The 13,290-nt window shown below is 39.0% G+C and overlaps 1 protein-coding gene across 8 annotated transcripts in view; it reads left to right on the forward strand.

Moving 5' to 3' along the window:
• Positions 1-377: 377 nt before the first annotated feature.
• TAMM41 (TAM41 mitochondrial translocator assembly and maintenance homolog) overlaps positions 378-13,290 on the forward strand; it is a 31,608-nt gene continuing 18,695 nt past the window's right edge. For all 8 annotated transcript variants that reach the window (XR_015259582.1, XR_015259586.1, XR_015259581.1 and 5 more), the window contains exons 1-6: positions 378-518; positions 1,797-1,976; positions 3,581-3,673; positions 7,674-7,824; positions 10,126-10,271; positions 12,449-12,614. Coding sequence is in view for 2 of the 8 variants with exons in the window: in XM_086755748.1 (XP_086611874.1) it covers positions 381-518; positions 1,797-1,976; positions 3,581-3,673; positions 7,674-7,824; positions 10,126-10,271; positions 12,449-12,614 (874 nt within the window). In the remaining 6 variants the exon portion in view is untranslated. The remainder of the gene's footprint in view (positions 519-1,796; positions 1,977-3,580; positions 3,674-7,673; positions 7,825-10,125; positions 10,272-12,448; positions 12,615-13,290) is intronic.

A 13,290-nucleotide genomic window follows, 5' to 3' on the forward strand; every position in this document is an offset into this window, starting at 1 on the left:
TTAAACGGGAGGGGGGTGGGGGGGAAGACTGGCCAGTTAAACTAGACGTTACCTGTCCGCCAGTTCGGGCGGGACAGCCCAGCCTGAGGGGCAGCTCACTCTGAAGCGCACCGCCGCGCATTCCCCGACATGCCAACGGGCCTCACCGGCAGCACGGTACCCTCCTGGGGCTCCGGGACGCGGGGCCAGGCCCTGCCCTGCCCCGCCCCGCCCCGCCCCGCCCCGCCCCGCCCGGGCCGCAGGGAGCCGCCGCGGTGGGCGGGAAAGCGGCCGCGCCTTTCCCGCCATTCTCGCGGCGCGCGGCAGAGGGCGCCGTGCCCCCCACTCCCGGCTGCGGCCTCTGCTTCCTGCGCGCCGGCGGGCGGGGCTGGGCCGCTGCCATGGCGCTGCCGGTGCTGTCGAGCTCGGGGATGAAGTTCCGGCGGGTTCTGGCGCATTTCCCTCAGGAGCTCAGCTTGGCCTTCGCTTACGGGTCCGGAGTCTTCCGGCAAGCGGGCGCCTCGGCCGGGCACGGCGAGGTGAGAGTGGCGGCCGCCGCCCCCGGCCCGGGCCGCTCCTTTGGGGTCCCCGCGGGCCCGCTGCTTGTCGGTTACCGGCGTGGAGGTGGCGCAGTGCGTTCCCTGGCCCTGCGGCTGCGGCCTTGGCGCGAAAAGGGGTGAAACCCCCAAAATCCCTTCCCCAAAGCCCTAAATCCCTCCCCGAATCTCTTACCGAGCAGCGGGTTCCGGGATAGGTGTCCCGGGCCGTGCCGGGGTGCAGCGGCGGGGCCTGCGGGCTGCCCGGGGGGCCCTGGGTGGGGGGCTGGCTGTAGTTTTGCAGTTGTGCCTGTGAACTCTCAGAGCCTGTTTGCTGTTGGGTTGAAAAAAAGAGTTACAGCTTGTCCAAAGGGCCCACCTCTCTCTGTGGCTCACTCATTCTTGGCGCTTCATCGTCATTTGGAGGTCAAGCTGCTTGGATATAGTGATCTATTCATTTCTTTTTTTTATTTTATGTATGTATTCAGCCTCTTTAAAAATTGCTAATATGCAATATTGCTCATTATAGCTTGCCTATTAAGCACTCTCCACAAATGCAGCGTTAAATGTGTCTCATTTTTCTTTCTGAAAAGACAAAACCAGAATTTCTCTAACAACATCTCATCCTTGCACAAAAGAATGGGGGAAAAAAAAGGTAGCTAACGGACTGTATTTTTAGTAGTATTAGCTCAGATGCAGCCCAGAATGAACGAGCCATGGAGAGAGGTAGGCCTGATGAATTTGAAGCAACATCGCTCCAAATATTACTTTGTTGTAGGTGTGAATTGTAAACTGTCAATTTGCGTGCAGGGAATGTGTGGATTGGATTCTTCAGAAGAGCAGGGCATACATTGTATGTTACAAGTCTTTGGAATTTGTATTGTTTTGTCGAAGCTGACTTTATCTGCCCACATCTCCCAGTTCATGGCCTTGTGTATTAGCAAAAGTCCTGTTAGCAGTTTAGGCTGTTACGCTGAGCTGTGAACGAGGATGATGAAGGTCTCATCACACGCTCCGCTGTTTTGGAGCGTTGAAGGTTGGTCACTTAACCAGGAGAATGGGGAAATTTTGGACCATCTCTGCTGGACTGACTAGAAAACATACAACTTCATCAAAACCGTTAAACTGCATTTGACGTTAATGCTTGTGTTTTGTTTTTGGTTTTGAACTTGTGAAAAATTATTAGCTGGTGGTTCGATACTATATATATCTTAGATTAATATGATTAACATTGCTTGCTTCCTGCCATATAAACCCCAATACTTTTCTCCTTATCCACAGACCAATATGCTGGACTTCGTGTTTGCTGTTGATGATTCTGTGACGTGGCACATGATGAACTTGTTAAAGAACAGGAGTCATTATTCCTTCCTAAAAGTTTTTGGGCCAAAACAGATAAGTAGTATACAGAGCTATGGAGCTGGGATTTACTACAATACTTTAGTGCCATGTAATGGTAGGGTAAGTATAAGTAGTTGAGTAAATTAAATCAAATGTTTGTGTGTGAAGTGTTGAAGTAATTAGCTTAAAGCAGATTTCTGTGCAGGAAGCAAATCTTGTAGATTGTAACTGCTCCTTAACTCATGGTATCTTTGGTATTTATGTCTCAAACTCTTTCACGAACAGCACATTAATTAAAAAGCAACAGAGCAGCTGCTCTTGCACTTTAAAAAGTGTGAGCAGTGTTTGGAATTTACAACTAAAGCACTTGAGAAACTGAATTTATATTCCCCGTTACTTGCTGTCTGCCAGTTTTGGTGGTTGTAAAGTGTATCGTGGGGAAACAGGGCCTTAATTTCAGCAGTTGACCGTGTAGTAATAGCAAAGTGGATTCCTACTGGGGGTTTGACATAAAATACAAATATTTAACATAGCAAGTTGGAATTGATATCTGTATTGTTTAATGGCTAGCATCCTGACCTGTGAAGCTTGAGTATAAATACTAATTCCAGGTAAGTAGTACTTGTCCAGCAAGTCCTGCCCCTGCGTCTGTGTGTAGACAATGTTTGGTAAGGAGGAGTTCAGACAGGGGCCGGGGGAGGGAAGCACTTTATCTGTCTGTCTTGGTGTTGATTTTTAGTAACTTTTGCCATGTGGTAACAAACTGTACATATGGAAAGCAAGGTTTTTTTAAGAAAGATGGGAAATGAAATGAAATGGAGGACAGTCATGGAAAAATGCCACGTGCACAGTACATACCTAGCTGAAGTTTCTCAGAGAACACATGGTTGCAGTAATGTTTGGTATATGTTGGAATTCTTCATAGAAAGTTGGAGAGGTAGATAAAGTAGTCTATTATATACTTGCTATTTCGTTTAAAGGCATCTGTATGAGGGAAGAATTTGGGGTTTAAACCTTCTTCACTTTATGTAAAAGGGGATTATGGATTTTATTTTAAGGATCAATGATCTTTGCTATGAAATCTGGTTCCTCTTGGCTCTTTATGCCCTTCCCTCATGCTGTAATGACTCAGTCATATTAGAGTTTATGATCCTTTGTTATCCAGAAATTCTGGATAACCCCACCCCCCAGCAATGGCAGATATAAATGTCTAGGGGTTTTGTTTATTCTAGTCTGACAAACTATTTCTTGAGTGCTTTCAGTATCATAAAGGATCCTATGGATTAGTCCAACTATTGTAATGTTTGGCTGGTACGGAACTGATCGTAACCTTTCCAAAACCTTTTTATGAACAGTTGTAATTTAAAGTTCAGATCTCTTCAGTGTCAATGTCCGTCTAGACTAGATTTCTTTGGGATTTCAAATCTTTTGCTTCAGTGATTGATCCTGGGGTGACTTTATTGTAACTTTGATTTTAGAAAGAGTTCTGTGCATTCCACTTTTTTTTTTTTCCCCAGAGGTTTACATTTAAGTAGGATTTTTCTTTTTACTGCCTGTATTCATTAAAACATTAACATGTTTTAATGTTATGAATCCAATTTTTCACTGGAGGTATGTGTTCCTTAGACTTAATGATGGTTATAGTAAGTAAGTAGTAAGTTTCATGTCGTGAAAATAGTGCAGGTATATGGTTTTTCAAAAGGCTTTATTTTGCTTTTTTCCAGATGATAAAATACGGTGTAATTAGCACTGATACCCTGATTGATGATTTATTTCACTGGAAAACCCTCTATGTTGCTGGACGCCTACAAAAACCGGTAACTGTTAGTCTGTTCAGTTATCTTTCTTGAAATGCAGGAAATTACAGGGCTGGAAAATTATCAGTTGTAGTTTTAACTCTAACTGCTAAGGATCTGTGCGTCAGTACTGAACAAATAATCTGCCCTGATTTAGGGGTCTAGTCCTAGAGGGATAATCTCTCAGAAAGGAAATGAAATGTAGTCCTTGATGGTATTCTGTCTTATGTGGAAAAAACCCTAAAGTTAAGTGTATTAGTCACAGTTTTCTGCCTGTAGTAAATCTTGAATAACTGGACTATATTAACTCAAAGTCTCTTTAATGTTAAATGTGATATTTACCTTTTATAACAAATTATAGGAGTCACCAAAATGTAACACAGTTACATAATAGAAATCTTTAAAGGTGAAAGCTGCTTTACTCTGCAGTTACTGTCTGGTTCATGGCGTTGTTAAAGTATCTATAATTGACCGAAGTATACGTTAAGCATGTTGGTTTTTCTCCTCTGTGTTGTGTCATAAAAACATACGAGGTCTTTGCTTTCCCGTGAGTGCCAGACTCAGTGTGCTTTCAGTAGATGGCAGCAGTGCTAAGTTAAAATTTCCTAAGGGAGAGGGAAGGAGAGGCGAACTCTCTTCAAGTCTTAGAACAGAGGTTAATTATGCTTTTAACTAAAAATTTGAGGCGAAAGTTCGAGTGGATTGTCTCAGCACTACTGGCTTTTCTCTATCTTCAGAGACATATTATAGCGTGATACGGGCTAGAACAGCTGTTACCTTTATAAAGAATGAAATCTCATACATTGGGAAAAGGAAGAATTCTGAATTTCATATTAACAATGGCAAGTGAATATTTAACTGTATCTGCATTTGCTGCTGCTTTGATTTATTTTAGGATTTTTCATCACATTAGGATACATAAATTGTGCTTTCTATCTTTTGATTAAATTCAGTGGGAGTACGTACTTGCACAAGAAGGCAGAATTTTGTATTTTATTCAGTTGCTAGCATGACAGCAGAGATACCTTCACACATTTGTTTTATAGATAAAAGAATAAATCAATCCAAATTATTCTCATAAAGCTCACAGGAGTTTGCATTGAGTAAAAACTGCAAGACTTAAACTAGGATTTGACTGAAGGATTACTTGGTGGACATTTAAAGTGTCTCTTCCAGTTAGTGATTTTACAGATTCTGCAGGGATTTTGAATCTTATACTGTGTTGACCAAAAATGACCAAGTAGTTTGCTTAGCTCTGTCGTACAGCTTTCAAATGTCTGCTGGTTCTGACTTCACAACTGATTTGATGCTGTCGTATGTATGTTGTAAGTGGTAGTCATAGAAGGCTTGTTTTACCTCCTTAAAAATGTACAATAAGCCTCTTTTGGAGGGGACACAGGGTTAGGCTTGTTTTCTTACACACTATAATCTGTTACATACCGTTTGCCATTTGTGCTAGTTCTGGACACAGTTGCCTAAAGCCAAATTAATATCGTTTAACAGTTTGGGAATTTTCTCCTCACTCATACAGAGGAGGAAGAGCTTGACGCCTTTCTGGTGTTTCATTACAAAGTTGTCACTCTGAGTGAAAGCTATCCGAGCTATTCTAGCACATGAGCCAAAACATTTTCTCTTGCTTGAAAATCTTGGCTTAATTTTCACTGGAGGCTTTGTTTCTGTTATAAACTGGTTGCCTTGACCAAGTAATCCTTCCAGAATGTTTGACAGAATAGATGGAGCTTGGAATTGCCACTTAAAAATGCTAACTTTTCTTTCCAGGCTTCTTTGTTTCTGTTAAAAGCTTATTGTCTTTTCATCCTGCATGAAATTTGTAACACTGTTTAGCTAAATTCCCATTCAACTGTATTGAAAAATTGAATAAACTTAGTTGTATTTTCTCCATAACTGACAGTTTTCCCAGAGAAAAAAAAAAGCTACTTTACCTAAGAAGTCAAATAAATAAGCACAAATGACACATAACTTGTTTTCAGAAGAAGAAGACTTTTAAAAGCATCTGAAATGTTACTGAATTTTTGTGGAGAGTGTAACTAATTCTTTTGCTGTGAGCAGCTGTATTTACTGTTGTCCTGGAGAAACTATTAATTGAAGGGAGTGTTTAATAAATTGAAGGGAGGTGAGACAGAGGAGTACGAATAGTGTATAGAAGTGTCTTTACCTTTTTAGAAAGGTCTTGGGAGGTTTAAGTTTTTTCTGTTATAAAAATTCCCATGAAGGAGTGATGGAACACATATATGTTTACAGAATTTTTTCTGTTGTCCAAATCTATAAAAACATTTTTTTTTTTTTGAAAGAGAATGGAAGAATCCTCTTATGACATTTGTCAGAGTGTGGATGTGGCTAAATGGCAAACTGGAATAGAGCTTTTAACACCTTTCATTCTATAATGAGATTTTCTTTGCATATTGAGTTTGTTTGTAAGTACCTTTGTTTACATATGCCTGCAGTTTCTTGTGTATGAATTTCCTAGCAGTGAAGGTAGTAAATTTCCTATTTTAAACTACTGAGGGTCATGCTTATTTATAAAATTGATTATTTCCCTCATTTAAAATATTTAATAATTTTAACATCTCTACTGTTAATTCACTGAATTCTGTGTACTGTAAAACCAGAATAAATTGGCTGCTTCTTTCCCCCTTCTGTGATATGGTACAGTGAACAGTTCTGATCATAAGTTCTCTGTACTCTGAAAAAGCCTTCCTTAACTTTGGTGGTCTTTCAGATTTCCCCAAGAATCAGCATTCATCCTTGTCATACCTGAGTGATAACTATTGCATTCTGTCTTCCTGGGCAATTTCTAGCTATCTGAACTGTTCAAAATTTTTTTCATGAATGATATCACTACTGCAGTGTTTCAAGTGTTCAGATTTTGAAACCTAGCATATTGTTTCCCTTTGAAAAAAAAATACGGTTTATGTTAGGGAGTTATTTTTAGCAAAGGAGGAAATTGTTCCTTTTTCTTCACTCAAGAAAGTCTGTGGTCTTCCATGAGGACGTATAGCATCTCTGCAGAGTTTCCTATTTTAGAATTCTTTAACTGTGGTGTTCTTAAAACATGTCCGTAACTTGCTGTTATTTCCAGGGCTAGCCTAAGGTATAAGCTGTTTGCCTGCCTGCTTGGGGTGCCACAGGCTTCTGTCTTTCCTTTGAGTTTCCCTGTAGCAGCAAGTTATGCAAGTACATATAAGTGAATTAGTTGATGAGATTTTTTATATTAGTTTATCCTCATGACCAGCCTGTCTTATTTATTGGATATTATTTGAGCAAGTCTGTATGCATTCAGTAAACTTCTCCCATGGTTTTAAAGGAAATACAATACATTCATCTGCCCAGAGTAAATTTTATTTTAATGTGTTTTATCATTGTCTTTCATTTTAATACTAAATAATACAAAGTAATTTGCAGGAGAAGTTAGGAGGAATTCTGAAATATTCACTTGTACAGTGAACTCTTTATAAATAAAATGAAAATCAAAGAAGGGAAGACAGCCTTCAAAAATCTGTCTTGAAGCATATGATGGAGGGCTCCTCGACTGGGGGAAAAAAAAAATAGAATGAAGATGAATAGGAAAACTTACCTCTTTTTCTGGTATTCCATTCTCTTTCAGTGCAATAATGGTCTTTTTTTCTTATTGAATAATCACATATGAAGTATTTCTATTGATGCATTCATATTTATTGTTTTGAGTAATCCTAAATTCATGAATATGAAAAGGTGAATAACTCTTCAGAGATTAGTTAATGGCTGTTTGCTTATAGCAGTTCCGCACAAGTTTGTAAAAACAGCCTTTTATGGCAGGCTGTTAATTCTTAAAAAGGTGTTCCTCTTTCTCCCATTGTTTAAACCAAAGGAGACACTCTAGTCTTTATTGTACCGTAATAATAGGATCTAATCTTAAATGAATTTCTTACTTATTTTTTTGTGCTGGATTGAGTAACATTTCTAACTCCATCTTCAGCAGCACTTTCCTGAAGTCTTGCTTCCAATGACTCTGCTTTTCCAGGTGAAAATACTGACACAGAATGAGAACAGCAAGCTGCAAGCTGCCCTTGTTAGCAATCTGAAGAGTGCAGTCACAGCAGCCTTTCTCATGTTACCAGAAAGTTTCTCTGAAGAAGACCTCTATATGCAGATTGCAGGACTCTCCTATTCTGGTTCGTATATGGTGTCTAAAGTCTTTGAGGAGAAAAGCTGAAGTTAGAGCTGCTGTAGCACAGCAGGAAGTCTAGTGTATAATAAGTCATTGGCTCTTGTTGGGCCTACGCTGTTGCATGCTCCAATAACTGTATTTTACTGGTGTGTTGTATAACAGCTTGGAAAGACTAATTGTGCTTATTCATAGAAAATAGGTATAGGTACATCAGCAAAATTTCTTATACCTGCTTGATTTATGAGCAGTTAGGTATGGGTGATTTGAATATGGAGAAATAATGTGGGAGTCTTTTTCTGTTTGTATGGATCATATTTTGGTTTTAATCGTTCAAAACCTTGGGGAAAAAAAATGATTTTCATTCTCAGTGTAATGTTGATTCATCTGAGTCTGACCCATGCTTTATCTTTTATTTTTGAATGTGCTGTGGTGTGAAGTAAGAACCTTAAAGGTTCTTATTTAATTTAAAGATCTAGATTATGATTCTTCAGTGTACATTTAACACTCACCCCCTGGTTGGTATTTGTTGACTATTTTTTGGTAAGACAATCTCCTCCTAAAGAAATAACTTTCTTTAGTTATCAAATTAGTATAGAAAAAAAGTAAGAAATTACTACAAATGATTCTTCAAGATTTAATTGTTACAATTTAATTCAGCATTGTTCTTTAAATGTAGATATCATTAATGACATCATAATGAACAAGTTTGGTTGGAGTTGTACTTTACACAGCACTTTCTTTGCTCATCAAAAAATGCAAGTTTGGCTTTTAAAAGAAAAAAACCCCACAAACTACAAGTAAGCAGGTAGGATTTATCAGCCGCAGCTTGGGTCTACTGAGGCGTGTTACTGTTCTTTACACAGTACTTCTCTGGTCAGTTTAGATTGCAATTTGTTCCGCTTTTCTTTAGCAGTTTTTTGAGTCATTATCTGTTTGAAGCGACAATAAAGAGAGTGCTGACATTGGGATGGCTGAGGGTTGCTAACCAGGGGCATTTGCTACAGGGCTGCATACCTGTCTGCCTGAAAGCTGTCCAGGAATGTCAGTAGGTCCTTGGTGAGCGCGAGTGACTAAGATACTTTTTAATACATCCTCTGAAACAGTACAATCAAACAAAAATGTGGGAGATCAGTTACCGTGCTGTAAGATGCTGAAATTGGCTCCGCTGTGTGAACAAAGCTAAAGCAATAGGACTTCCAGTTGGGAATGTTGAAGAAAAAGAGCTGTCATTGACATGGTTGTGGATATTTTATTTTGCTGCCATTTTGTTACATCTTAAGCTTTTCAGAGGGTATAGTAGTAGACAAAATAAATTTTGTGTATTACTCTAATCAGTCTCCTTAAAGACTGCTGAAAAGAGTTGTTCATGCTTTAATTTGGAAAATGTTTACCCTTTTATTTTTCTATGCATTTTTTTGAGAGCAGTGAGTCAGTACCGTTTATATGGGAAGTGTTTATTTTGCGGCTTGGCGTAAACTGAACTAAATTAAGTAACACTAGCAAGTTGCCACCTTGCAACAACATTTATCTCCTGAACGTGGGAAATGGGAGAATTTATTGATTCAGGATTTTGGTTGTTGGTATGTGCCACACTGAGTGTCTGACTCCTGGTTGGTAATCCTGCGAGCTACCAGGGTGCCTAATAGAGGAAGGGGGAACGCACTATTACAGGCTGACTGTTTTTTCAGTCGTGTCATAAAGCAAAGTGTAAAGGACAGTAGTGTAATAGTGATGTTAAAAGGAGTTGGTTTTTGAAACTAGTACCAAAATACGTGTCTGATAGGAAAAGGTGATACTGTGATCTTACCATGACTGCCATTAGCTGTTCTTCACATACTGCCCTTGAAGTGCAGAGACAATGCAAATTATTTTCTTTCAGTATTGGAAATGTGAAGGTTACTTGTTTCTAGGTGCAAAGTTTTGCAGCTGGTCAGTCAGTTTAGTAATCTGTTGAAACTGATACATGGTTGCAAAGAGTACAACTGTGTTACTGCTGCTTTCAAGGCTGAGTCTGGCAGCTGGAACTTTCTTGTTGTCCAAGTGAAAATGTGGACACATGGCTTGATGACATTAGAGCCATCAGAGGCAACATAACAGTTCTGAAACTTATTTTCTGTGCTTGAAGGGATTTGAATATTATTTTTTGACTATTAGTTGAACCTTATTGTAGATTACACAGGCATTGGTAGATTTGGAGAATAAAGTTTTAGATGCAGCTTTGTACTATATTGGTTTCTGTTGTACTTTCCTTCTTTGAGTTTTCAGGTTTTTGTAATGAATTAACTGTTTCGCTTTTCTTGACTAGGTGATTTCAGAATGGTAATAGGAGAAGACAGATTGAAAGTGCAGAACATAGTGAAACCTAATGTTCCCCATTTTCAGAAGCTGTACAGTAACATATTACAGGACTGCCCTCAAGTGGTATATAAGCACCATCTGGGAAGGCTAGAGGCAAGTGTTCTTCTTCAAAACATTTTTAAGTCAAGCAAGTGGAAGTGCTTTGTCACATTGACAGAAGGCAAGAATTATGCCATACACAAAGGCGAGCAGTTGTAGTCACTGTACTTGATATTTGTTGTGTTTCTGTTGTTTTGTTAATTCTGCAATGAGAAGACTTGCCTTAAATACCAGTCTCTGCATATGTAGTGACTACTGTTCATTTGCTTTGAGTATGGGCACAGAACCAGAGCCCTAGCAAGGGAACAAGAGAAGATCGCTGAAAAACATGTGTTCTAATGACTACCATATGGAAACAGCAGTCTGGAAAGTGATGAATAAGCATATGTTTTGTGTTAAAAAGATTAGGCCATAACTTAGAGGTGCAACTTTCTGCAATCAAAAACTACATCTTGCAAAAAAATCCTAGACTGCTAGTTATGAAGATCACTTGACTAAACCCAAATGAAATTCTGGAATTATCTTTAAATACCCATACTAAACCAGTTTTTTCCTAGTGTTTGGGAAACAGGTATCCAAAATGACCGGTACTGAATTCTGTCTTTCTGGCATAAGGTATAAATGTAACATTGCAATTAGGGGAGAGATGTCCTAGTCAGTGGTCCAATAGCAGTTTGTTTTTTTAGTAATATACATGTCTGTTTGTGAATATTCAAGTGTAATATACATTTCAACATGGAGTTACAAATAGCACAGGTTGTCTCACGGACATGGGTATCTCTTTATCCTCAAGTCACCTTGGTAATTATATCACAAATGCCTCCTTGTAGGACCTGCCTTTCTTAGAAACTGGAGTACAGATATGAGCAAGCTTCAGTACAGTAAACAGTTTTACTGCAGTGCTTTGTTATACTGCAGCTGTCTCCATGTTTCCTTATGAATGTACTTTTGAACAGTTTAGTGGAAGAAGTATTTAAATGAATTTTGAAAAGGATCAGTAATGCTTTCTGCAAGAAAATGGCTAATTAGAATAATACTCCCCGTTGTGTTACCTTTAAACAAATCCCGGTAGCATACTACAAATATATTATTGGATAATAAATTTGTCTGCAATACTATAATAGTCATGGAAGCTGTTGATTAAATGCCATCATTTTACTGTTGATTTTGAGCTTTAATAATGTATCCCTCACACTTTGGTTTGGTTATTGGCAGTTGTTCCCCAGATTGAAGAGGGTAACTGCTGCCGGGAGTGCTGTTTAATGCAGAATAGAAACAACTTCTTGAGGCATACGTGTTCAGAGTTACAGAGAAAATTCTTTCGTAAAAGATTCCTTGAAAACAATTGAAGGCAGACACTAGTTCTTATAGTTCTGGTTTAGGCGTGGATTCCTCCCACATACTGTTAAGAGCCTGCCCATTGTCGGCTCCTTCTGTAGTCAGTGGGTGATTCATCTGGATATCATTTTCTCTCCATAGACTAAAGGGAGTGTATAGGGGAACTAGACTCCTGTGTGATGTCTCCATGAGCTGTCTGAAAAGTTGTGTGGGAGGAACTGAGCTCTTCATATTTTCCTCCATTTTGGAGAGATCTGCTCCATTATGCCTGTTTCAGTATTTGTGCTTACGTTTTGTATAAACGCCTACAGGCCTGCACGGTGGTATCACTGTATTCAAAAAAGGGTCAATGACTTTCTAAGTTAGATTGGACAACGTGGAATGAATGTTTCCTTCAAATTATACAAACCAGATGTGGTTTGAGTTTAAAGCAGAGAAAATGTTTTTCAAACTAAACTTGAAATATGTGCATGTATAGTTTGATTATATTCAGGCAGAAGAAACGGAGCTAAATTGTCTTTTGGGAACTTCTGTTTTTTCCTTGTAGTGTGCTTAACGTTTCCAAAGGAAATTGGATAGAACAGAAATGATACCGTTTCAATGAAAAGTTGCTTGCACAGGCAGCAAGATCATGTGTGTACTTTAGTCTTCCCTTGGATAAAAATTAATATCTTTGCATTGAGTTATTCTTCAGATTCAGAACTGAGATACTGCAGGGAAGTGCCTGGGAAGTTTTCATTAGCATGGTCAATTTTACAAGTGAAATCAATAGTGTTCTTTGAGATATTTATCAGAGGTCAAAGATTAGCCAAAAGACTTTCTGACTTCTTTGAAAGAGAACTTGCCTTATTAACACTAAATGTTTTTACTGTCTTATTTTTTATTATGTTCAGATTGATAAAAGTCCAGAAGGTCAATTTACACAGCTAATGGCTTTGCCAAGAACTCTGCAACAAAAGATAACTTCTCTGGTAGACCCTCCTGGAAAAAACAGAGATGTGGAAGAAATTTTACTGCAAGTTGCCCATGACCCTGACTGTGGATTTGTGGTGCATCAAGGTAGGCCTACATCAGTGTCTGTAATCTCCTTTAAGACACGATAGATACACAGATTTATTGTACGTATTCTCCTAGTTCAGAAGGATGCTTTAGAGAGGAGGAAGATGGAGACAAGAGGTTGGTCTTGAGATACATTCCTAAAAGCACGGGTTTGGATTTGTTTGGTTGCAAACAGGTTCTTTAAAATACTAGTGAATAGCATTCCTACTGATACAGAAAGATTTGTTTTGTTTTGGATTCTGAAAGAAGTAGCCTTTAGGAATTAGTGTGGCCTGTTTATGATCTTACTCTGTTTGGGATGCTTGCAGCTCCAGGATTTCATTGTCTGGCATAACTTCATCTAAATACTAAGCTGTATATCCTACCAGTCATACATTGCAATGTGAAGTTAATTTTCTAGATTGCTGACATGATCTTTCCCAGTTTTCACAGTTAGCCCAGATACATGAGCTCTGACAGAGAACCCAGGCTTTGAGGAAAAAGATTGAGGTGTTTCTCATTGTCACAGCTCTCTTTTGAGGCCAGATAATATTGTTAAAGGTTATGCTTCAGATGTCAATGTTGTATTATACTGCAGAAAAATGAAAAAGTTTAGTACTTGAAGAGTCCTTTACATCTTTAAAGAACGTGACACATCTTAGTTCCAGGTGGCCAATTTTGCAAATGCCTTGAGCAC

Source organism: Chlamydotis macqueenii, chromosome 10, assembly GCF_036417535.1.
Source record: "Chlamydotis macqueenii isolate bChlMac1 chromosome 10, bChlMac1.mat, whole genome shotgun sequence".
Lineage (NCBI taxonomy): Eukaryota > Metazoa > Chordata > Aves > Otidiformes > Otididae > Chlamydotis > Chlamydotis macqueenii.